The 26,958-nt window shown below is 36.2% G+C and overlaps 1 protein-coding gene across 5 annotated transcripts in view; it reads left to right on the top strand.

The window, feature by feature from the left end:
- POLA1 (DNA polymerase alpha 1, catalytic subunit) overlaps positions 1-26,958 on the top strand; it is a 213,482-nt gene that overhangs the window by 149,263 nt on the left and 37,261 nt on the right. For all 5 annotated transcript variants that reach the window (XM_026103404.2, XM_026103402.2, XM_064498137.1 and 2 more), the window contains one exon: positions 18,247-18,343. In XM_026103404.2, coding sequence (XP_025959189.2) covers positions 18,247-18,343 — 97 coding nt within the window. The remainder of the gene's footprint in view (positions 1-18,246; positions 18,344-26,958) is intronic.

Here is a 26,958-nt window from a genome sequence, read left to right as displayed (position 1 = left end):
TGCTGCCATGCGAGATTATTGTTATTCAACCTAATCTAGTCTTCCAGTCAGCTTTTCAGCCTCATCCTCCTCCCCAGTTGCAGAAATATATGGAAGCGCCAAAGAATGAACTTACTGTAGTAAAACTGAATTTTCTGCTTGAGACAACTCCTTTGATTAGTTGTACCATATATACGTAGTTATCCATTATTGGCTGTGCAAATCTTTTTTTAAAAAGAAATCCACCACCACCATAATTTTTTTTTCTTTTTAAAAAAAATCTTGAATTTGCTGTAATGTTTGCTGTACTCGTGCAGACCTAAACAGGAGAGTTAACAGTTCTTGACTGAGTGAAATATGTCCAGTGCATCACTTTACAAAAACAGTTATTGATGGCCTAATGTAGGTACTATAACCCTAAAACTTTATGAACAAGTAGCATATTAATTGTTACATTCTTTTAACAGACAATTTCTATTGCAAACTGGTACAGAGGAATGAAGATACAGTTGAGTGGGCAATGTAAATTTGATTTGTAAATTATGAAAGGTTGTATTGAAAAGATAACAAAGAAAATGTGCTTTTTGCAAAAGCTGTAAGAATGAGGGAAGTACTCAACTGTTCCAACTGGCTGTATTTGGCTGTATTGATCTTGACATTTATGAAACCTTAGTAGCAAAAGTATTGGATTTATCAGGAAGATGGAAAATCTTCCGGAGTTTCCTAGTGAAGAGTAGAAGGTGGACAGTAGTGTTTCCGAAGAATTCCCTTAGTAGCTTTTGGTTCAGGCACACTCTTCGTTACCTTGATGCATGTTGTGGACCTGATCTCTACATGAGCAAGTTTGTGTGTGGGTGTAGGGGTTGCCATACCTGTAAAATCAGCTGCCTTGCTCTGTGGAATTTGGAGCTATATATATATTTGTGTGTGTATATATGTATATATAAAATGTATGTGTGTGTATATAAGATATTTAAGAATAACAGTGGTAAAGTAATTTTTTTAAGTAAAATGTTAGAAGTTCACCAATTATGACATTGCATTTTACAGTAAGTACATTTCCTTAGATGCTCTGGCATCTTATTTAGCTTATGAAGATGGCTAATTAGCCAATCCAATTTTCCTGGGCCAGAAACTTTGAGCGCTACATTTTTCCTATTGCTTTTTCTAAATATGGTTATTAAATGATGCAAGAGCATCTGCTCTAGGTAACCTGTTCTTTCTGTGCTCAAACGGAATGCCCTTGTCCTTATTTATCTTCTTATTCCCTATAATTTGGGCACTGGGGTGCTGCATGATACTGTGAAGAATAAGGTCATTTTTTTCCCTGTCTTATTTAAAATTACATGGTTGGCATTTTTGTTGTATGCATGTATTAGTACTTTCCTTGGTCCTAAGTTTCAGATTGTGTTTTTGTTTTCTGTCTTTTAAATCCCAGAAATACAACTTTACTAACTTTACAAATTAAATGTCTTATTTATTCATTATGTATGTTCCCTGTAAGATTTATAATGTTGAACTTCCTATAAGCTTTGTATACAGACTATCTGAGGCATGTTTTCAAAAAAGGGGAGTGTTGGAGACTCATTTGAAGGTGGAATTGCCAAAACTGCTGGGGACTCACCTTACATTTTTGTTAGATTTTGGGAAATCTGACTATAAGTATCTTTTAATCCTCTGTCATTCAAAGAGCTTGTTTTCTGTTTCCATATTGTCATGGCAGTAACACAAATTCACCAGTGGGTCCTTGCCAAAGCATCAATCCACTGATAAGTGTTGGGAAGGAGGAGTTCTGAGGACAGCCAGCATCGTGCCTGTTAATGGTTTTATTTTGACTGGATCAGTTCCAAGTTTCTCAAAATTACTTATCATGATAGGCAGTGGAGGAATGGTCTGCTTAGCTGCCTTTCTTGGTTGCTGAAACCTAGCTTCCTTCTCTAGCATTATTTTTGATTCTTGAGGTGGATTGGGCTAGAATCTAAAATTGTGTATTCAAGAAGGCCTGTTGCAGGGAAGATCACTGTGCAGTTTCAAGATGGGTCTGTTTGGTATTTCATGAAAAATAATGTGATTCCTCAGAAGCAGGGGGAAATCTCGGTGAGCAGAGGTGGTGAGTGGCTGTTGGAAAATGGCATAGCACAGAGACATTGTTTAGAGGAGACAGAGAAGTAAGAGATGTAGTGATTAATTTTTTAAGTCATTAATAGAATTAACATGCATGCTGTTCTGGTTGGGCTAGTCTTTCTGTATGCATAGGTAAGTGGTGGTGATATTTATTCTAAAATTAATATTTACAATCTGTAATAAAGTCTACAGTTTTCTCTTGACTGGAATTTTAGTAGACATCAGATCCTTCTACTAGGGGAGTTATATCTGATGAAGTTCACCTCTTTGAATGGAAGCTGGCATTTCTGAGAGCAACACCATGGTTTTATCTGACCAATATAGATTGATTAAATGTTTTTACAAACATTGCACCGTGCTCAGGATCTGTCTGGTTGAACCTCAAGTTCAGATATCATTAGTTGTAGCTGATAAGGTTCTGAAATGTTTGTCCTGTTTCAGAAACTGTATTTCTTTCCCTTTTTCCTGCTGTTATAGGTTGTCTTTTTACAGCAGTGCTGTAGCTGTAATCATTGAGATGGAAGACAGAGAAGTTCTCTGCTGTTCCATACTCAGAGGCCATACGGTTTTATTTTCCAGTTTATCTGCTAAATGGTTTGCCACCTACGTAGTACATATACATCAATGCATAGCTTGAAGGTTTATGTAGTTTTAGGGTACACTGCAATGACCGCATGTTCTGCCTGACCACTGGAAAGGAGAGAGAATCTCCTGGGAAGGCTTCTCAACTCTTAGGATTGTTTGTTTATGGAAAGAGGGATTTCTAGGTTTGTCTTGAATCATTATACTTTTAATTCAGCCAAAGGCACCTCAGGTTCAGAAGAGTAATCTTATATTGATTGATTATAAATAAAATACACTTTCTTTTCCCTTTTGGGTGTTGAGGCTAGCTTTTAAAACATCTGATCCAATTTCATGTCAGATGCATTAAATTTCTCAAGAAAATTTTTGATTCTTCATGAAAGAAGTATCTTCCTAATGAAAAGTTGCTAGTTATAAATCACTAAACTACTATGCTGAGACATGAGTGAGAAAAATCTAAATAAAGGAGTTTATCAAAACCTTTAAATATATGAAATGGCTCTGACCAGTAGATCATTGTTAAGGAAGGTTTCTTACAAGTGTGTTCCTGTCATCCAGTGACCACCAGAAATTTTTTTTTTTTGTCCTAGGGCAAAATATCCTTTGAATTTGGAGGCACTCGCTCTATTAATGAGCAGCATATCCTCCAGAGTTTACTCAAAAATATAGCACAGCAGATGCATGGTTTTCCTGTGAGGCTTACTGTTTCACAAACACAGCTTCTGAGCTTCCTACAGATTTTTATTTGGAAGACCTGTTACAGCAGGATCTTCTCTTGCCTGGCCAGTTTGGAATCTCTCATATGATTTTTATCTTTTTTTCCATTGCTTTCTATAAAATAATGTAATTCATCTTTAAAGAAATATCTGCCATAGTATTTGATAGGAGGGAAAAGAAGCAGCATGCTACTATCTGTCTGCATTATTTTTAAGATTTTTTTTGTGCAGTTTGAAAGATTAAGCTTACAATTTCTTCGTTTCATTTCATTTTCTACATTTAATTTCAATTTCATGTCATATTCTTCATCAGTAAATTGTGATTTTGTTCACGTCGTCAAAAGTGAACACTCAAACACTAATATGACCAGACAGCTCTGTCTAGATAGATGTTCAGGTGAAAGGCAAGAAACATGAACTTACTTATAGCTCCTGAGGGAAGGGCCTAATCCAATAGATGGTTCTAGAATATCTAGTGCCTCATCTGCTTTAATCATGGTTTTTTATTAACACCCAACACTGTTTTTAGATGCCCTAACTTTACAAAAGGGGCCTACCGAAAGGCCTAGGGATTTACCTAAACCTAAAACCAGGGAGTTATGCAACTCCTTGCAGAAATGGAAGTGGAACAGAAGTCATCTTTGTCTAATGCTTAAATACATTTAGTTCTTTCTCTGGTAAAGGATGGTACTGTGTGAAAATCACTTTTTGTGACTTTCTGTGAATGTGTAGCATTTTATGCTTTTACCTCGGTTCAGCAGAGTTCTTGGTGTCCAGGGTTTATATTATCTCCAGTAGATCCATAACTTGGTTTTCAGTTATTTTATCATGACTTTGCTACAGATCATTCTTCATGATGGGAAAAATACTCCTAAAGTAAGAAAAATATTCTTACTTTGTAATTGGAGCTCTCTTAATCAAAGCTAAGTATTGCACAAGCTGCTGAAAGCTAGCTCTACCCTGCTTCAACATCCGATACCTATTCTCCAGCAACAAGAGATCTATGCTTTTATTTAAACCAGTATCTCTTGGAGTTTCATGTAAAAATAATCACTTTGAGAGGGTTCCCCCCAAGGCCATTTAGAAAATCAGTTATTGTCACCAGTCTCTTTCAGTACAGAAACATTAAGATTTAATCCACCAAAGGTGATTATTTAAAAAAAAATCTGTCTTTTCACGAATTGCATGTATGTTTGTTGTTTATTGTTTTGTTTTGTTTTGAACGGTTGACAGACGTCTAGTTTTCGTTAATAGGGATTTGTTTAAAATTTATTTCTCGGCCTTCATCTAAATATCTGTGGTCAGGATAATTAACATTGCAAAGAATAATTTTAATAATAATCCAATAGGTTGATCTGTGTGGTGATAACTCAGCTAATAATAATCAGCTTGAATTCCTTGCAGTCATGACAAACAAGGAGTCACTATTCAAATAATAACTAGGGAAACTGGAAAAAAGGCAGCTTCACTCCTCTACTCCGTTCCCACCCCATGTCAAGTGGCCAGTTGATCATTTCCAAAGCTGTGATTATTAGACACAGAATCATTAACATCAATGAACTAACTACAAAAAAATCATATTATAAGGGCCTAGTTATAGTAAGTTGTCACTTTGATAGGCATTTCCTCTTTTTTAAACTGTGCCGCATGGGAAGCATCAGTGGAAGATAACACATAGGCCCAAGTTTCCATAGTAGAAAGGATAAAATATGACAATAAAAGGACTATATGGATTATGATTATTAATGAGCTACAGAGCTGTCTCTGTCACAGCTACTAAGTTCACTGCAGTTTAGTTGCATAAGTAGGGAGTGTCCCATGAGAATGTACAGATGATTTAGATCATTTGCATCATTATTATTAGAAGGTCATTGTTGAACTGGCATGTGTGTTAACTTAGTAATGTGTGAAAAAGTAATTTCAGTAGCTCAGACATAACTTCTCTGAACAATTGTTAAAGCTTCTGAGAATCTTCAGAACAACCCTCCCGTCTGTTGCGTGCTTCCGTTCCACATGCACACACACAATATTGAGCTCTCTAGTCAAGGCAGCTGATAGAATCAAAACCTAAAGGACTTAGTCTTTGCCTGTTCTTAGGTGGATTAATTCCTTTTCTTTATGGATAATCTCAAGGTTGGTGTCCTTCTCTCCTCCTATTTGGACTTGGGAATTGTAGGATACAGGATGGAGGCAATGTTATTTCAAAGCAGTCTATAAAGTTGACTCCAGGAACAATCAATTTTAAACATACCTCAGTTGTTTAAACCTGTGTCATTCAGAACACCATTAAATTGGTAGACAATACCAGAAATATTTGTAGAGAAGATGGCATTAAAAAAAAGGCTTTTCAAATTTAGCACATACACTGGTGTGTAGTGTGCAGTTATGTGCATTGACTGATGTTAAGAGCACTTTCAGTGCTGCAAAATAAATCCACTTTGGGTTATGGAAAAGAAGATTGAAAATACCCTATGTTTTGCCCAGAGAGAGACATGGGAAAGTATATGGGGATAAATTCTGCATAACAATGACTGCTTGTTGGAATGAGCAGATAGCAGTGTAACAAACTGTTGGTGTTGTGTCTGGTACCTTAAATACTGCCATTGATTTCAAGATTAGGGTAATAGATAAAGTTGCCTCATAAGTCACTGAGATGTGCCTTCGTACCAAACTGATCTAAACATTTGCAATAAACTGTCAGTGCCACTCACAAAAAAGATGCTTACCTTTTCTTTGTCATCACTGTAACATGATGTTTCTTCAGGATATACTAGAGTGCTGTTCTTCTAAAGTCTGTGAGAGCTGCTTCAGAGATAAAAGATCAAGACTTGCATTGATAGAGCTGATGCACTTAGATAAATAGATAGATGCATGCTACTATGACCTTTCGGGGAACAGTTGATCCCACTGGAACAAATGAAGAAAGATCTTATTTAGCAGAGGAATCACCTGTGTACATCCTAGCTCCAGAATAAGGTAAACAAGTTGAGTAAGTAAACTCTATTGCAACTCTGTTTGCCATTCCAGCTGAAGCAATGACCTTGCACACTCTTTGAGAAGTTTCAAGAGCTGCTTGTGTAGATTGTTATCACCTTAGAGGTGAGGTTTCAGTCATCTCTGAACAATCCTGTTTTTTTGATAGCAAAACATTTCAAGATGCGTGGTGAATAGCTCAAGAATTTTATTCATAACTTAGCCAAATTTCCTCATTGTCTTAACTTTCGGGAGAATTCAAGATCAAAAGAAGGAACAGTGGCTCTAAGACAGTTAGAATTTACTCAAATGCTAAATTTCCTTAGACAAAATAGTGTCCTGTGCAGCAGATGTAGAGAATATATTCGTTGCTTCAGATTATTTAACCAGTTGAGCTCAAAGACTAATTTATTAAAAATTGAAAAACTGGGAGTTGAAGGAGGAAGCCAAGCTTTTCAAACTTCTTAATCTCTTGCTAAAAGCTAAATTTGAGGGAATGAGTCCTGAAGTCTTGAGTGACAGGAATATCATAATCCAAAGTGGTATGTTCAGTTACCTCTCTGCAAATGATACTTTTTTTGTTTTCACGTGCATGCTTTTACATCTAAAATGTATTTAGATAAGCTTATTTGGTTGTGTATCTAGCCTATTTATAGTGTTATTTATTTACTAATAAACCAGTTTTAAAATGCTGTATTTGTGCATGTTGAATGGTAATCAAGATTTGGTTAAAAACAGTGCCTTTCACAAATATTAGTAAATTATTTTACAGAAAAGAAATGCAACATTACCTATTTCCTAACAAAATCATAATTTAAATAAATATGGATAAGCTAAACTGTTTACATAGGTTGCACTTTTATAGCATATTGTTCTGGGCAGCAAACAAGTGCTAAATGTTTGTGCAGAGTATATCAATCAATGAGAAAATATTTTATTTTTTTAAAAAAGAAGTTGCAATACAGAGCTAATTTAAAACCATTTATGTAACTAGAAAGCTTATACTTCCACATTTATATTTGCCGTGTCTACCGCAGTCTAGATTGCGACATCGTGACTTGGTTCCCCGTGTTCTTTCCATCGTTATCAAAGCATCCTGCATCTGAACATCAGCAGCGCCATCCTCCTCAGTTTTTCAGGCAGACAGAATACTCAGAATGAGCCTTAAATGAGATAATAAGGAATAATCTTTTGCTCATTTTTGGCAATATGCAACCATTCTCTTAACATGTCAGCAGCACTGCATGAAATGGTATAAGAAGCTGCCTTATACCTAGTCTGCAGAGTCTAGCCTTTAGTAATGGCCTTAGTCTCTTTTTGCCACGAAATAAGACTGCAGCTGATGGACGGTAGATGGTTCTGTTCTGGAACTGTCCCGTGCAGGTTTTTTGCCTGCTCTTTTCCCATTCATTTTCTTCATTCTCATTTAGGGTTGACTTCATGAGTTTTAAAGTTAGAGGGGAATTATGTTATGCGTCATGTCAGATCCAAAACCTAAGAAAGTATTCCTGGTATTTCTTTGATACAATGAAGAAAGATGATTTATCTTCTAGTCTAGACCCAAAACATAACATATGTTCTGTTAGTTTCAGGATAGGGTTGAAATGGTTGAAAAATGGTCTTACGATTGAAAGCATGAGGCAGTCTTAATAGTTAGTGGTATCATCCAAGCTTTAATAATCAAAGTTCACATCTTAGTGTCAACATTTCTGCTAGTGTATAATTAGTTATCTTTGCTATATACTTTCCTTCATATAAAACAATTGGAATATTTTGTTACCTGTAGGAGCATGTGGTCTGAGGAAGGTAGAGTTTCACTGGAAGAACTGAAAATGACAGCTGTTTCAGCACTACTCTTTCAGCATACAAAACTAGTGCTGGAGGACTTTTCAACTTTTAATAATTCCGTACGTGAGACCTTTCCACATCGAGACCTTCACATATTCATTGTAAAACATTCAGAAGTCAGCAAAGTCAAAAGACAAGGCTGCACATACGGCCTTAACTATGCCTCCATGTATAGTAGCCCTTAACAACATAAACGTATTTATCTGGAGAATCACAAACTCATTTAATACACAGTGAGACCAACATTGTTTTTTACTTCTTCACTGTCACTCTAGTGCAATGCTTGCCATTCGGTCTGCACCCTAAAGGTTTGTTTAAGGTATAGGTACAACTGTACAGTCAGGTTGCCCAACCTATCATGAGCTAGCTTGCATACCAAGAGTAGTTTAGACATGGTAGCTGGGTACCCTGCATGTACTTCTCAAGGAGCTGAATAAATTGCTCTGCTCTGGGCCTTATATTGCTCCAAGATGTTTGGGGTTTTGGTACTCAAGATACTTGTGCATCTTATTTGTGTGTCTGCGCGTCTTGTCTGTACTGCATTGTTGTGTCTTGTATGAGCTCAGAGTTGTTCTCTTCACTGCATAAAGCCAGAAGGGCTCAAAATGGTTGTGTACATGTGAATAAATATTAAATGTTATTAATTGCAGGCAGGTTTTTCTCCTAATGAGGCAGTTTCATATGATCTTCTTAGTTGGGCTCCACTTGATTTATTTGGTATCCAGCTGTGAAAAATCTGGATCCTAAAGATTCATATGTGACTTCCATTTTAGCTGTACAAGTATTCTCCATGAGTATGGGTAGAGGTTTTGCATGCAGATTTCAGCTGTAGAGAGTCCTAATTGTTTGATTCTTTCATTCGTAGTAATACATCTTTTTGTAATATAAGTTTCCTGGAAATTATAGTTAGGTTCTGGTTTGTTAGAAGGAAAATCAGGATTTTGAATTTAGTATGGAAATACATGAAGTTGCTTGAAAGCTAAGAGCATTCCATTCAGTGGTGAGAGTTCCTCTGTATGTGCTTATTTTTTCTGTGTTTTGAATAAGCAGATGACCTGTAGTTACCAGCTACGAGTGCTCCTCATTCAATGAGTAGATCAATAAGTCCTCTAGAACAAGATGAAGCTGTGTTTCTGTACTAGCTTGTTTGTGATGGTTAAGATACATCAGGAATACTTGGCCGAGATACTTTATCTCCAGTGTAGAATGACAACTTTGCTTTACAGAAGTGGCTTTCAATTTTAACGTTGTTTCACCAAACCATTTTTAGCGAATCAGAACTACTTTTCACCAAACTACTTGTTACTGTCCATACGGATTGTCAAAGATAATTCTTGAAGTCATCGTCTTTGAAAGTATGTTTTGCTCTAAAAAAACCCTCCAAACATTGATTTTCTTTCTTTCTTTTTTTTTTTAGTTTTTTTTTGATATGTAATTAGTCTTGTCTTGCACACTGAGGAGAAGATGTATTTTAGGAACATGTTTATATGCTGCTTATTTTGAGAGTGCAAATATCTTTGATCAGAAATTCTTAAAATACAGTTGATTTTGGGATCATGCTGATGCTTCTCTAGAGTAATGTTCAGTGCATTTGGGCAGATACAATTTCATACTTCTTGTGTTTGCTGCTGAGAGAGTCCTGTTCCAGAGTGGTGTTATCTTTCATCAAATATCCAGTAAGTCTCCCTTTCTTGGTTTGATAGGAAAAACCTGAAATCTTAATCCTTCCTGCTGTAGATGAGAATTTTTGCACAATCCGCATCCTGAAGTATGTCAATGTAGGATACATCTTTAGGCTCCAAATGGGTTAGTCAGCAAATCCCTCAGTTAGGCAATTATACCACTGTCAGAGGGAGAGCATGGATACTCTGGATTTTCTCCAGACCCATCAGATGTTACTCCTACATTTATTTTATTTCCTTTATTCAATTCAGAATCAAAGTCTTTAATTATTTGGATAAAACTAGGCCCTGTACCTTTTCCCTCTGTTGCACTACCAGTAACAGTGTCAAGTGTGTGTGTGCCTCTGTGTCAGATTTCAGTCAAGACTCAGTCATAAGTGTCATAAGTTTTATGTGTCTGTTCCTTTTGTATATTTGTATCAAATATTATTAGTATCAAAAATTAGTTATAAACATCTTGATACTGAAAATTTCAGAATAAAGAACACTTTACACTGAAATCTGTATACTGTGGATGTTACTTGATACAGCTGACCCCCCACCCCTCAAAAGTGAGTAATTTTTCTATTAGTTTAGACTTCTGTTTTTACTGCCAGGTCTTGTTGAGCTCCTCAGATGAGCTTGAATACTGGGTGCAAGGTGAAGCTGGGAGCCCAAAACTAAAAGTAGGGGAACATACAGTTCTTTCCTTGCTGGCAGTAGCTAGTTGTTACATCAACTACAGCACGGTCTGCCATTTCCTCTTGTGCCAGCTGTTGACCATGCAGAAAGCCAGGTAGATTTGTCGGTTTTCTGGCAGATTAGGAAAGAAGTGAATAATTTTTTGCTGGTTTGGTGAGTTAAATTTGGTTTATCAGATGGTCGTATGAGCACTAGAGCCTGCACAAGGCCGGTAATGGGGGAGAGTGTTGCATACCTATCATTAAGACAAGAAATTGTTAGTGAGCACAGATGACTCTCATTCCTTTTGTTTAAAAACATTATATTTCCGAGGAAGAGGAACAGTGCTTATTTTATGTTTTTGCTTACGCTGTCAGCTTTAAGCAGAGGTGATACACCACCATTAGTATTCCAGCTGCTTCATTCTTACATTCCTTCAGAGCTTTTCAGGTTAAGTACTATCTGGTCTGCTTTTCATTTTGTATGTCTCTTCCTTATTGCTTCCTATTGTCACTTTACTTTGAGAAATCTTCTTATGAATCCTCAAAACAGAACAGTTCCAGCTCGGTACTCCTCCAGTTTCAGATAATTCATTTAGCTTCTTCGTTATGGCCAGAAATAATTTGCTATTAAATTTCCTTTCTTTTTTATTTTGCTATGTGTATATTCATGCCTCCTAAATCTCTTTAATAGTTACTTTTTCTCCAGGATTGCCTAATGAAAGTGTTTAATAATGATATTCTCAAGATCCCCCCAGAGGTATTCTGTTAACCCCTTCATTCAGTCCCATGGTACCCTTGTCAGTAGGTGTTGCCATCTCTTCTTCACCCGGTACCTCACCCACTTTTCTGTGTTTTTGCTGGTGTTGCAGTCCAGAGTTGTGTTTCATAGTTGGATCCTCTGTAATGTTCTCATTAATTACTAAACGGGACCTAAACCAGTGCAAGTTCTTGTTATTTCAGTTACTTAATGGAAAATATCTCTCTCATTTATGGACAGGAATACCCAATCTCGTACTGTGATTCTTTTTTTCCTCAATTCATCACCTCATGGAAAAACATCTCTTTTTATTATACAATCCATGTTACTGTAAACACTAGGGAAAAACTTCATCATATCCAAATCCTACCAAATCTCTTTCAGTTTCCTTTTACTTCTTCAGTGGAATGTGTGGGTCTAAATCCCTGCACAACCAGTGTGAACTGGGGGGGATGCAGTACAGAGGGCTAGTAAGGAAACTTTTTTCTTTTTTTCTCCCCCCCCCCAGTTTAATTCATAAACAACGCTGCTATGAGGAAAGATGGTGGGCCTTGTCACCTTTGGGAGAAGGCTACTGTGATTTCAGTTTCGTTCAGAATACTAGGAGAATGCAGCCATTTCCAAAGAGATTACTCCTCAAGGAACTACTGTTAGAATACTATTCTAATTCAACTGTGCTGAAAAAGAAACTTATAAAACTATCACTAATATTAATTAATATAGCATATAAATTCTTCAAATTTAGCCAATTCACGGGAGTTCAGTGAGATTTTATTGTCCAAATCTACATTATCCAAGTAACTATTTGGTAGAAAAATGGTTTGGCAGGCATTATTACCTTTTTGAAAGAATTACTTTAAACATTTAACTAAAGTCAATTTACTTGCAAATTTTGTCAAAAGTTCAGTTTAGGAATAAAATTCAAAAATCTGCCTGTTTAAGAAATATGCTTTATTTCTTATACATAAAGCATGGACCTGAGCATTGTAAACATAGAATTGGACTTGTTCCTTGTTATAGCTCTGCAGGTGGCCCTTCTATAATAACATTGGATGTTCTTCTATAACTGCCCAATTCTACCAAGCTTTTTCTTTTACCCAAAAAAGCAATAGGATTCACAGCATAGTTTTGCAAAAATAGTTTGCTTTTAATAGTTTAAAATTATCCTCTTGTTTCTCTACTATGATAGAATAAAATGAATTTTTCAATAAATAATCTAATCTTGTCTCCAAGCTATATTGTAGTTACCTATATCGTGTTTTCTAATTAATGGAATTGGGTGTAAATTTTCAGATAAATGATTATGTGCAAAAAAAAGTGCTGAAATGTACATGTATTTTAGATTTCATATTTTTGCTTTATGTTTGTTTTATGTTTTTAAAGGGCACAGTTTATTTCATGCTACTGGGTGCAGACCAGCACTGTATTTTAACAGTGTTCTTTTTTATGTAAAAGAAGACAAAGTTTCAATATATATTATCCTCAGCATGGGGTGGGGTGGAACACACATTATGAGTATTCAGGGTTGCATTAATTCATACTTTGCTAGCCCTTTTTGTGAAGGAGAGTCTACCTTCAGAATCTGATGGTGAATTGGGTCTGTGTGAACTTGGTCGGATGAAACTAGCCCATTTTACAAAAGAAAGCATGAGATGTGTTTTAAAAAAAAAAAAAAAAAAAAGAACAGTTTTACACTTTGTTTTATTACATTGAAACCATTGTAGCATGGATAGCATTTGGATATATAAATATCCACAATGCCAAGCTATGCTCTCTTTTTGAAAATAGAAATTGCTGCTCATATGAGATATGATGGAAAATGTGTAAAGTCTATGCAATCTTCCAGCAGTAGATTGAGACCAGTGGCACTTCCCCGAAAAAATAAATTACCCGAAATTTGCAGCACATTCATATTCAATTTCATCACAGCAGATGCTCATTAGTATGTTGTTATTAATTGGTATTCACTTTAGGTTTTGTTTAAAATGAAGATAATAATTAGGTTTTAATTACTGCATCTTTCGGGGGGGAGGGAGGGGAGGGGAGGAAATGCCTCTCAAAGCACTGAAGTATTTCCTGTATGCTTTGCGTAGTTACATGTAAGCTTTAAAAATGTCTGAGATCCAGTTTTCTGCTGGACTCTGTTTCTCTCTCTTTTTCTTTCTTTCCTCTTTTTTATAGTATTAAGAACTTGTCCTAAATAATTTGCTTGATGGACATACTGAATCATGTAATAGTAATAAGAGCCACTGTTCTTTCTAATCAAATTACCAGAAAGACTTCTTACAGAAGTAACTCTCTCAAGCAGCTGATTAATGAAGTGGTGCCACTGTTTTCTGTTACAATTAATTGAAGTAATACAAATAACTTCTGTAGCCTGTTGAAATTATCACCTTTGGAAAGCAGTCTAATAGAGTAGGCAAACTGGGGGTGATTAGTTTTTTTATTTCTTGTGGCCTTCATCATTCATGGAAAACATAGGTGACAACTGAAAACACTAAACGGCAAAGAGTACAAACTCACATTACCACAGAGGGAAGAAAGGGGCATGAGTCAGGTGCAGAAGAAAGCAGAAAGGGAGAGGAAAGTGAGAATGCAGAAGAAAAATTGAAGGTTCATGAGTATGGTGGGACTGTGGAGAAGCAGAGTGATTTGGGAGATGCTAAAGAGTAAATAAAAAACTTAAACCTACTTTTAGAGGATATGAGTCTTCAAAAAGCACTGACCATCACATCTTGTTTTGGTTCATACAGGAATCCACAGTACTCTAAAGAAAGTTAATCTAAGTAGGGGCATTTTGTTTTCTCACCTATTCAAGTGTACACTTCATTGTTTTTAAGCACTCAGATACAAAGGTCTCAAAATGTGTTTAATGGAACAGTACTGTATCTAGATGAAATAAGAGAGAACTACAGCCATTAGTTCAGTCTTCTGCTGCTTTGGTGTTGTGAATTTCTGCCAACTTTTCCTGTATATTTTTCCCTTTTCTTCCCTTCTCAGACCTTTCTTATCTGCAATTCTGCACGGCCCCATCCTGCCCTTAGTTAATTACTGAATATTTCATGGTTTGTAAAGGTCGGTACATCAGTCTCTCAGCACCCCGTTAGGAGTATGGAGGAGAATTAGGCGCCTCAGTTGAAGTTCCTTGGGACGTAATACAAAACAGCCAGCACGGAGGGAGGGCCCTTCCGATTTCAACACCTAAATGCAGCTGCTAACAACTTTTCGTCCATAAAAGAAATGCTGACAAGAGAGAGTGCATCTTAAGTTCTTTTCACGCATTGCATTCAAGGTGGGAAGGACACAGACTAATGACTAAATCTTTTCAGGTTCTTGTGTTTTCAGAGAGCTGAGTAAGCTTTGGCTTTTTTTTTTTTTAACTTAAAAAAAAAAAAAAAAAGGAGCATGGGCAATTCTTCCCCACTTTGTGAGGAAAAATTAAGAAAACCAAGTTCAGTTCTCTGTTCTTGCCAGAAGGGTTGCAAAATTGGGTCTGCTACTTCTGGAAAAATCCCCTGCTCACTAACTGTATGCTATTATGAAATGAGTCTGTAGGGACCATTCACAATTTGAAATTTAGCTCCAACATGGAAAATACGCATCAAGGTTTGCTGAGCCAGAGAGGACACAAGGTAGCCTTACTCCAGAGCCTCATGGGGCAGAAGAGGCAGCTCTGCATTTCAGTCTAGTGTCTTGTTCAAACATCAACAGCCACAGGAACAAGGATGAAAACTGAGCTATTTGTTGCTGTCAGGCCAAGGTGAATTTGGGCATGTGTGGAGGCACAGCTAAAGTTCTGGGTCTCCAGAAATACAGGTGTGATGTATCTGTGAAGTCTCCTTTGCTAGTGTATGCCCTCGCGAGCATTTCTTAGTGTAAGTGGTAGCTGAGCAAGATTTTTCTGTGACTGAGCATTTTGTACCCTATTTTTGTGCTTGTTAATGAAAAAATATGGGGAAAATTGCATTGCCAGTATTTGTAATTCCCCAGTTCTGTTAAGAAGAGATCATTGGTTTCCTATTACATGATCTGTGTAATCTTAAATTCTTCCTGGGAAGACACATTGAAGATTTGCATTTGGCCTGTTGAAGCTAGAGGATTCTGGAACCATATTAAACCTAGATTTCTTTAAATGAATATTTGTTGGCCAAGCACAACAATTTTTCTTTTGAATTTTTTTCAGCTCATCTGTTAGTTTTCTATTACACGTGTAGTTTTCTGTCAAAGGAGTAAATAACTGTGATGAATACAAACCATGTACCTTTGCTTCCTGTGTCTGTTTATTGCTCTGCTAAATAAAATACAAAAAATTGTTTGGTTGCTTTGGTACAGAGTGTTCTTTCCATGAATGGAAGCTGTCAAAGTAGCAGGCTTACCTGCTGAAGTCAGTTCTTAATGAAATCAAGAAATCAGACATCATGAAGCAATGCATAAGAACTTCAAAATAGTTTTTTTTTTTCTCGTGAACTTGCAATTCAATCTTATATGGTAAGAAAGAACAAAAATTCACCATTAACTATATAAAGCTTTACTTGGGTTTGAAGTTTAGGATGGTTTTGGGTTTTGTTTTGTTTTGTTTTTAAACCAATAGGTTATTGGAAATTGAAACATAATAAGTGATGGTACAAATCATTCCTAATGTTCTTATAAGTTTAAGATATCTCTTCCGTGGCTTTATATGTATGCCATATACATGGTTAATTTTATGAAAATCTCCAGAACCTTTTGTTTTCCACCAGCTTACTAATTGTAAAATATAGTGGGAAGCTAAAGGGAAGGAGGTGTACATACACTTAAAGTATGAGTAAAAAAATTCTGTGCATGTCAGTCTATAAATATATATATATATATGTATATTTATATGTGCATGAATAAATTTTTCCATACTGTTTTTTGTATTTTCTTTATCCATTTAGGCAGTGACTTTCAATTAGCCTGCCTACTAATATCAGGTCACTAAACTCCATAGCTGATGCTTTATTCTTTCATATGGATTGTCATTCGTTTGCTTCAGTTGGCTGGCAAAGGTTGTTGTATATCCATTACCAGCAACACAGCACTTTGCATTTCTGAATTGACAAGCAGCTATATTGACCTAGCGCTTATTATGGGTCAACAGCTGCGTTAACCGACGGAAGGACTGAGGGGCAATTAAAATGAATTGGCAAAAATATATCTTCCTAATTTACTCCAATTTGTTATTTATGCTAACATTGTATGGCTTCTATGGTGACACTAAACAGAATGGACCCAATAATGGCAATTAACATAAAAATATAATGGCTAATCAAATTGACAGCAACTGTTTCTCATCATCTCGACACACAATACATTATCAAAACAAACTATTATGAAGGAGGTAATTTCAGTGTTCTATTCAACCTGCTTCATGTGTGCAGTCAGGGAGATGTGTACCAGCAATTACAGCTGAATCTAAAAAACTAAACAAATAACTTAATCGCTGTCGTCCTCCTTTTTTCTTCTTCAGGAAGCAGTAATCAGGATTTACTAAAAATAACTGGTGTATAATAGTATAATGATGATGCATATTGTAGAATAGCTAATAAGGAATAAAATAAGCTTCTGTGTGTCTTTTTTAAAAATAGGTTCACATGAAGTGGAAAAAAGTATAATGTTAAAATATCAAAAAAAAAAACAACTAAGCAGGAGTAGTAGTTATCAAATGTCTCAACATGAGTTGCTTAATAGTCATAGATACTTTATAATGTGTCAGGAGAAGTGTAAGATTAGCTGAATTTAATAACAAAGCTTGGCTGGATTGGATAGAAGAGTGAAAAGCTAAGTTAAAGCAGGATTCCAGAAAGCCTGAATAGTTTACCAGTTGTTGTTCCACTGCATCTGCAGTCTCATTCCTTGTGGTATACTGAGCAGTAATTTAACGTTAATTTAACCACAACCTTTGCTGGTTTCATAGCTCATCAAGAAAATCTTCAAGAGTTCATACATGCCTACATGTACCCGAAACATACTGAAAAGGACATTGCTTCTATGTTTGATGCAGTTACGGTTATTTCATTCTTAATTACGGGTTTTTAGAGCACAAATCTTCAGTGGACCAATATTTGAACCCCAGTATCAAGCAGAGCCTTGAATGTGGTTTTGTTGAACAGGAGTTCAATAAGATTAACCTGAAATGGTTTAGTTGTAGAGTGGCCAAGGTAGAACTATCTCATGTCTATCCAAGCAATTTTCTGACACACAGAGTGACAACAGTGATACAAATGCACACAGGCGTGTACTTTTGAACTAGAGAAATAGCACAGAGGCTTGACATCAGTGACATGCAGAGTATTTAATTGAATATGATATTCCACATGTACACACCTGCAGATTTTTGAACCAAATGTGTGATTACTTACATGCGGTAGCCTTCACAGATGTGTGGAGGAAGACAGTGACATAATCTTTAAAGGTATATATGCAGCTGTTCTTATTTGAATGGCATGTTCACAATTTATATAACCACAGCTGGGGGGGGGGGGGGATACAGCCAAACACCTGTATTTGTCAGAAGTATGTATTAACTCTTTTTCTTTTTTGAGATCATGCCATTGTACAGTATACTCAGGTATTGGGAATAGGTTACTCCCTTGTCCTGTCATTCTCATAAATTTCATTTTGCTCCTGGAGCATCACTGTGGTATGCCAATATGTATATATAAAAATGGATAAATCTAGTATTATTTATATAAATGCCTGGTTTAAGTTGTGAGAAAAAATGTATAGAAACATAGTAAAGAGATTTTGCAGTATAATAATATAAAAATCTGACATGAGCAGAGCATATAATCTGTTAGAAAAGCACAGAAAGAATTGCCTTTTGATATTGGACATAGAAATGGATGCAAGAGACACACTTTTCTTGGAATTGGATTTTTAATTACTGTTTTCTTATATTACAGTATTCTGATAAAGCCCTGTACACCCAGCTCTGCTTTTACCGGTACATTTTTGATGTGGAGTATGCAATGGATAAAGTGATTGCTGAAGAAGATAGAGGTAAGTTTAAATTTTTATTTAACTATAGTTTAATAGCAGCTTGCCTTCTAGAAGCTAGAACTATGCATTTTTACTCCTCAGATCTAAACTACTAGTCTAAACTACATAAACCAGAAAGTAGAATGTAGTGTGAATTTAGGAATTCTCTGTAAGAGGAATGTGCTATGTTGGAATAACCAATTTAAGAGTATGTCGTGTGTCTCTTTTGTTCTTTTGATGCAACTGTGCTTTGGAAAAAGTGCTTTTCTTACATTACACCATTAAAGAAATGTCTTTGCGTGAAGTTGGAAGGACATGGCAACTTCAGTAAACAGATTTTTCTAAGAAATGATATATATTTTTAATTAAAAAGGCCAATTAAAACTTATGTTCAACTATTAATATCTAAAAGACTCTTTTTATCAGGGGAGAAAATGATGGCACAAGAAAAGCTGTAACATTAATTATCTACAAAGCTCTGTTAAATATACAAATTAAGCTAATGTTAGGAAGACTTTTTTTCATGTCTTCTTCCAATTACCATAACATTTGTGAAGTAAAACATCTCTAAGCTATAATGGATTTGCGACTTTTGTGCAGCTAAGTGATTTTCAAGCTGACAGAAGAGTATTTCTAATGGCGAGCTAATGGTTGGCTGATTGGGAATTCTGAATAAAACTGTATTTGGATCTCACCTTTGAAGTGCATTGTTTCACAGAGAGCACTGTCATTGCATCCTGTATGCGTTTTTGGTGGTGCTTGTGGAGAGAAGGTGCTCCGGTTGTAGGCTGCTGCTACTGTTCTGATAGCTGTTCTGTTCTGAAATTCTTTCCCCAACCCTGCCCTCCATCACTAGCTAGGTGGATAGGTGATGGAAAGAGACTAAAACAAAACACAACCTTTCTAAATGCTGTATTGCTAAGCCTAATATAAAGGCCACAGTGACTGCAACCTCTTAGCTAAAAGATGCTCAAATAAGCGAACAATCTGGTCTTGACCTGTTGTGTTGATGTTCCTTCTTTCACAAACTCTTATTTCCTTTCTTAGTCCTTTTGAGACTGAACTTGCTTTGATATTTGTAGTTCAGAGTGGTCTTGTACATCCAAGAAAGGCACACTGTCATAGTCATCTCAGTCTAATAAAACTTCATAGAGGGTAGAGGGTATGTTATATGGTTGTAACTACTGCTAGCTAAAAGCAAATGACCCTGTGTGTAGAACTCTGTCCTAATATAAGGACAAAGAGTAGAAGAGATTTGATGGGCAATTGCATCCAACCCTTGCTCCTGCAGACCGCCACATCTTACAAGGATTGCAAGTTTATGGAACTTCATTTTGAAACGTGTGGGTGATTTTTCCCCTTTTACTGTTCAAAGTGTTTCAGACACTCATCCTATGATGGACAGAAACTTCACTGTAATCCTCCTATTCTAATTTGTTTGCAGGTAGCTTATGTCCGTCCACTAAATGTTTGTTGATTTTTCCCTCCTTGAGATTCTCCACTATATTGTTAGAAACAGTGGTGGCCTTTCTCTGTTCTGTTTTAAACTAAGCAAGTTTTTGTTTTAAACTAAACTAAACATTTTTAAACTGCTTTAGCTTCCTTTTGTAAGAATTGGTCTCTGTTGCATGATTATTCCTCTTAGCACCTTTGTGTGCAAGCTTTTCAAGGTTGCAGTTCGTCTGAGGAAGTAGAGTTATACCTTGTATTCCAGATGGTGTCTATCCAGCATCTTATACACGGGATCCATACCTTTACTGAATGTATCTCTGCTGATACACGTGTAGTTGTGTGTGCTGTTTTCGTACCTTCATCATATCATTAACTTGTCATCTCATGATGATAGAAATCTTGAGATCTGAGGGTTTATTTTCCTCCTGTCCTTTCTGAGTCATGAGTTCATCTCTCAGATTTATGGTATTTTGTTTTACTTTAATTTTCTGAATTTCATTATTTTGGACTGCTTAATCTCATTTGTAATTTTAGACTTTACTGTCAGATAAATTATTTCTGAAAAACAGTATGATGTCTTCTGCGTTCACATAATTTCTCACCTTCTGTCTTAATCAGCAAATAGCATGAGTTTATTTTTTGGACCCTCACTACCAACTGGAGAGTGTTAAATAAAATTAACTTCAAGTGTAATTCTCAAGAAATTGTTAGAACTCTGCTATGACCTTCCATTCTCTTCAGTAGTTCACCTTTCGGAACAATGTATTGGTCTCTTTTTCTTAGCCATTTTAAAGTTATTGTATAATTTTCTTCAACCAGCCAGTGATTTCAAACATGGTGCTGTAGCAAGTGTTAAGGCCAGATAAATTAGATGTTACGTTTTTCTTTGAAAATGGTTTCTCTTCAAAGAGACAAACTAGGTGAGTCTGGTAAACCTAGGTACAGTTCTCTCCGATTTTCCATATGTCTTTTGGGAGGATGATATTTTTCTGTTGCTCCAGAAGTACATGCAGAACTTCAGAATAATTGCTGCTGGCTATTCAGATGACTTTTTTTGTTCTCGTAGGTATCTGTGTTCTGTTTTCTAGTGGTATATGTTACTGATATGATACACTTGTTGTGGAACTATGTAGTATTGGAGTAACAATTTTCATGTTGCAATTTTGTCATAATTCTGAAGTGGAAATTTAGTGAACTGTTGCTCTTAACAATATGAAGCTCATGTTTGTTTTCCCTTGGAAGCAAAAAATTTTGTTTCCTTGCCATCATTCACAAGTTATTCTGTCCTTGACCTGTGATCAGCATCATTGCTCTTAACAAAAATGGAGGCAAAACTTGAAGTTTAGTTCAGCTTGGATATCCTTAATCTCTTACTTCTTTACTTTTTATGTAGCTAAACCACATATTTACTGATGTTTTGTTTTTGTTTTTTGCTTTCTTTTGGGGGAGGGGAGTGCTTTTGAAAGCCTAAATCGCATAGACTTTTGGCAATTCTTTCTTTTCTTGCCATCTTTCCTGACTTTTTGCAGACCACCTGCTCTTCTTTTTCTTATAGATTCTGTTTATTCCTAATAGCAATTTTAAATTATTATTCATGTTGGAGTCGTCTTCTCTAACGAAAAAGATTTTTACATAGCTTGAGATTCAAGATATAAATCTAATATTCCAGTGTAGCTTAAGGAATCTGTGCCTCCTCTTCATTCAGAATCTTGAGGATTAACTAGTAGTTCAGTTGCATTTTCTATGTTTGCCTTTTCAAAATCGAAAATGGTAATTACAAGCAGGTTTTTGTTTATTCAGCCATTTAAATTGAAGGTCCTTACTACTTCTCAAAATGGAATAAAATAATATTGTTAAATAACTGGGAGTTTGAAAAGTCATCCAGACTGCTTCCCTTCTTCACAAGAGGTTCAATACCATTGTTTGCCTAGCCTCCTTTTTAAAGATAGGCTAGGTCTAAAACCTCTTCTGCTTCTACAACTTGTCAGATTTCACAGACAGTGTCTTCTGGTGCTTCACAAAACTTACCAATAGAGAGCTTGTCTTAATCTCTAAGCTGAATTTTGCTTTCTGAAGCTTATTTTGTCCACCATGGATGATGACTTATTTTCTTCCTTTTAGAGTGTTTTACATTTAAAACCAGACTGTTATGTTCTAAATCTTCTTTCAGTTACAAACCTGCATTTGGAGGGAGAGAGGGTGTTCCCCTTGTCTGCCTGTTGTTTTATAGACATTTTCTATAATGACAATTTTCACTACAGTCCTTGGACTTTGTCTACCTCATCTTCGTCCTTCTTGATGTAGAGTAGACTTAGCATTACAGGTCAGATCCTACCAGAGTGGAAAACAGCAGAAGGATTAATTAACATGTTTTACAGGCTGTTTTTCTGTCTATTCATACCAGTATGGTGTTTACAATGTTTGCAAGAACACTGTTCACTTTTATTCAACTTGTGAGCTAATGTAATCCTTACAAACTATTCTGCACAGCTGTTTCTAACCAGTTTTTTCCCATTCTGTATTTGTACAGTTGCTATATTTATACAGAGGGACAGTAGTTTTGCACTTTTCTCTGTTAAATAACAGTTTAGGGTGGGGGAGAAAGGTTTCAAATAGATTTCCAGTTTCTCAAAATCATTTTAAAAACTAATCTGGCCCTCTAACACACTTACAATTCTTCCCAGTTTATCATCTATAAAATTGAATTGCAATACGATTTGGGAATGCACTGTACTCCTTACTTCAGGTCTTTAACAAAAATATTGATTAGCGCCCTGACAAATACCTATGCAACTTCATTCAAGACATCCTTTCATTTTGACCCTGGGCTATTGATGATCAATATGTGTTTTTCTAAACAAAGGTGACTATGTTTTCTTAGTATGCTATGAAAATATAAGAACAGAAGTTCTTATATGGGACCAGAACAAAGTTCATCTAGCCCTGTTCGTTGTCTCTGGCCAGAAGTAGGTGCCAAAGGAAGGATACAAAAACAGTGCAAGCATACATGATGCGTTACTCAAAGACCCTCCCAACCTTCAAACATTTCCATCTTAATGACTATCTCAGCTGGATATGGTATTTAGTAACCTGCAGGGATTTTCTCTTCCACAAATTCATCCAAACTCCCATTGAGCTCATGAGCATCTGTTCAGTCAGTATCAGGAACTTCCTCAGATCCACCACCTGTTGCATAAAGAACTCTATGCTTTTGTTTTAAACCCAGTGACTACTGTCTGCCTTTGTTGTCTCTTGGTTCTTGTACTGGAAGACAGAGCAACAGTGGATCCATACACACTTTTCCATGCTGGTCCTTACCGTATAGACTTCTCTCACATCCCCCCTACATCTTTTTCGTGGCTTTTATAGATTGAAAAATACTAATCTTTTTAATTGTTCCACATATAGAAACTATTTCATTTCTTTGTTCACCTTTCCTTGGAACCCTCTCCCATTCTTCTAGACCTGTCTTGGCATGGGGGACCGGAAGAGGGCATAGTATTCAACATACAGGTGAACCATGGATTTATACTGTGGCATAATTGATATTCCCTGTTTTGTTTTTTTTTCTTCTAGTAATTCCTAATATTTTTGCTTTTTTGCACTGCTGATCATTGAGCGAACGGTTTGCACAGAACTAGCTTTTGTAATCTGCTTCTGGTCATGTTAGAACTCATTTTTGCACAATCAAGGTTTGGAAAAAATAATCGTAGGTGTATTGCTTTACATTTATCTGCACTAAATTTAATTTGCCATTTTATTGTCTGATTCCTGAGTCTGATAAAATTTTCCTGACATTCTTTAACATTGACTCAAACCTCTGCTATCCTGATAGCACCACAGAGTTGCAACCAAATCAGTATCTTACCTACCTACCTACGTACCTGCTCTCCCGGGTCATTTATGAATATAGGGCAGGTTGCTGTGGAGCTCCAGTGGTGACCTTTCTCCAGAGTGAGAGCTGACCACTTATATTCTATTTCATACCTTTAACCAGTTATTTGTCTAGTCGCTCTTACACTGTGAGTGCTTCTCTGTGAAACGATTTTGGTAGGAGACTGATGGATGTCTTTGGAAGATCCCCAAGTAAACACAGTATCAGTTGGATCGTCCTTATCCACACGCTTGTTGAACATCTTCAAGACTCTAGTAGAGTTTGTGAGACAGCCCTTGGCCTGTAACACAAGCTGTGTTAATTCTTCCCCAGTAATTGTATTTATTCAAGTGTCTGCTGATACTGTTCTTTATCATTTCATCTCATTCGCACAGTACAAATGTCAGGCTTATTGGCCTGTATTTCACCCAGATTTCCTGGATTTGCCTTTAATATCATCGAAGACAATTTCAAAAGCCGGACTAAAGTCAAGGTGTGACATCAACTGGGTATCCTCTCTTCCAAGACCTGTTACCCATTGTGATACATATGCAAGATTCTTTGTGTTTCTGCTATACAAAGTGAAACTCCGAAATTCCTTTGCTGTCTTTCTAAGTTAGGAACTGTTGCACAGTTAGTATCAGGTCAAAAAAAACAATTTTATCTTCAATATCGCTATGCCAGAAACCATACCATAATTCACAGATGCCAGTGATAACATACTGTCTGTTTATTCTGAATTAATTTTGTAAACAATCAGGAAAGGAAAGAGTGCTCCACTGTAACTAGTAACGTACTCAAAATGTTTTCAGCCCCTCCTTACATGTTAAAGATCTTCAAAGCTTTGTTGCGGATTTAGTCAGACATCGCAGTTTAGGTGAGCAGTCAAAGCAGCAAGAAGCAGTAGGAGTAACAAAGCAGCAGCATCTTCTGTTCATCTGGATGGAAAAAAGCATAGGTGAGCTATCAGTGATTTAAACAGGTGGTGTTTAAATACAGAAGTGTGCTCACTCTGTATGCCTTAACTTTGGAAATGGAAACCGATGTGTTTTTATAGCTACGTCATCAGGAGATCAAAATAGAGTACAGCAGGCTTTACATTGTTATTCCATTCAAGTATTGCTATTGTTAAATGTTCAAAGGTAGTGCTCTTTTCCTTGTCCTTCTGCAATAAAGTATAATTCGTTAAAAATGAAGAGAAATTGAGCCCACATAAAGTCAGTAAAGCTGCTCTGCTTCAGATGTTACTAGTTCAGTTCTCCCTCCTGCCATAAAACGGTGTGTCTTAATGCAAGACTCTGGATAAGAATTCTGAAGTCTCCTCCTTAGCAATGACTGCAACGTTATTCCAGGAGTAGTGCATCGACATCACTGAGGTTGTTCGTGGTGCTTGAAAATTTTTAGTGAAATGGGAATCTGATTATTAAACTCTGTTTCATACCATGAAATGGAGGTGAAAGTATCTTGCCGTACCATTTCTGAGAGGTGAGGTTACTTGTGTTGTTTGCAATGCATTTAGATATTTCAGGAACAGAAATCACAAAGATGCTATGGCATATTCTCTCACAGGATATTTTCAAGTACTGAGCCCTTGATTATTGGATTCCCAAACAGTCTGGACACATCCGTTTAGTGGATAAGCAGAAGAAAGTGAGGATGAGAGGAAGATAACTTTGGAGAAAGCTTGTAATGAAATGTTCCTGCCTGTCAGGAAGACCTATATCTTCGAAGTATATGTGAGGGCTTGAAAGTAGAATATAATTGTTTAGATTATGTATTTATGGACTGTAGTTTCATAAAACCAAATGCATATTCAGAGGATGTTTTTGCACTTTTGTCACAGCCATGTATGTGCCTTACTTCACCCTTCCATACAAACACCAAAAGCATCTAGCTTACTTTGTGGATGAATAAAATGCAAAATTATATTGGGAAAAATGAAACTCTTTTAGGCTGTATGACCTAGACGTAAAAACATGAAATTCAGCCCTGAATATTTGTGTGCATCCTATAATTTAAATGTTGGGTGTTTTCCCCAATATGTTCATTCCTCAGTGTGCCAAGTATCAGTTCAAAGTGAATTTTTTTTAATAGAAGAATTCATATAACTCCTTGAAAGAAGACCATTTTAAAAGGAGATGTTAGCAGAGCTGCTTGTGTGAGTGTGGCTTAATATATGTAAGCTGATGGTGGTGTTGAGACATAGGCAGACAGACTGTTGGAGCTAGGGCTGAAAGGATGTGCTTGAGCAAGGAGAAGTTTCTGCTCTGAGATGCAGTGTGGACATTCTCTCAGACAGAGAAAAGAGTGTGTGTGGCAAGGAGTTGGAAGGATCGTATTGTGTATGAAACCAGTGTAATGAAATGGAGATTTTTGGCATCAAAACTATTTGCCATATATTTATCAATCTATAGGCAAGAAGACTATGCAAAATACTTGTTGCACTAAGTAAGGAAGGGGTTATATATTGTGTATATAATTTAATATGCTTACATAGTATACTGAAGGGGTTGTATAGTTAACTGCGCACAGTTTTTCAAGGGAAGATAAGGAGAAATCATATAAATAACCTATGTATATGTGTGTGTGTGTGTGTGTGTTTATTTTTAAGTGATAGCTGAAACTTGGCATAACTCTTTTGAGAGAGTACAGTTCAGTTAAGAACCTTATTTTTGTTAGCTTTACGTCTCTAGTTGCTGTAACTCAGACTTCAGTTCACTGTAGTGATCTTTGCATCAAAGCAAACAAATGCTCTTCTCCACCTTTGCTCTCAAGTCTCTTGTCTTTCATCATGTTGTTCCAGGAGAAATTGTAAAATATTAATTTCCAATAATTTAATCTTTGAATACATCTTCAAAAGGACTTGTTCATTTTTTTCCTTAACATATTCGGTTTTGTAGAGGAAGATTTCTGAACTTTTTTGCAGTTTCTTTTAAGCATTATTCAGATGTATCTGCTTGAACAACTGTTGCAGTGGAGGGGGAGGAAAACACTGGAAACATAAAACTCAAAAAAATGAGAATGTGTACAAATATAAATTCAGAATTTGAGCATGAATTTTCAATCTTTTCCCTGGAAGTGTAAAGGTCCTGGAAAGGTTACAGAGGAAGAACACACGTTTTTTTTCAAATACTGACATGACTGCAAATTTGGAGTCATTGTGTCTCAAATATTTTTAAATCTAACTTCTTAAAAACAATACAAATTTTGCATGCACATTCAGTGCAATTTTTTCTGACCCTTTTACAAGTAATGTATGTGTATTTAACTGATCTGTAAATCTTAAGTTATCTTTCCAAAACGATCATAA

Source organism: Dromaius novaehollandiae, chromosome 1 (genome assembly GCF_036370855.1).
Source record: "Dromaius novaehollandiae isolate bDroNov1 chromosome 1, bDroNov1.hap1, whole genome shotgun sequence".
Lineage (NCBI taxonomy): Eukaryota > Metazoa > Chordata > Aves > Casuariiformes > Dromaiidae > Dromaius > Dromaius novaehollandiae.
This window is presented reverse-complemented; position numbering and strand designations above follow the sequence as displayed.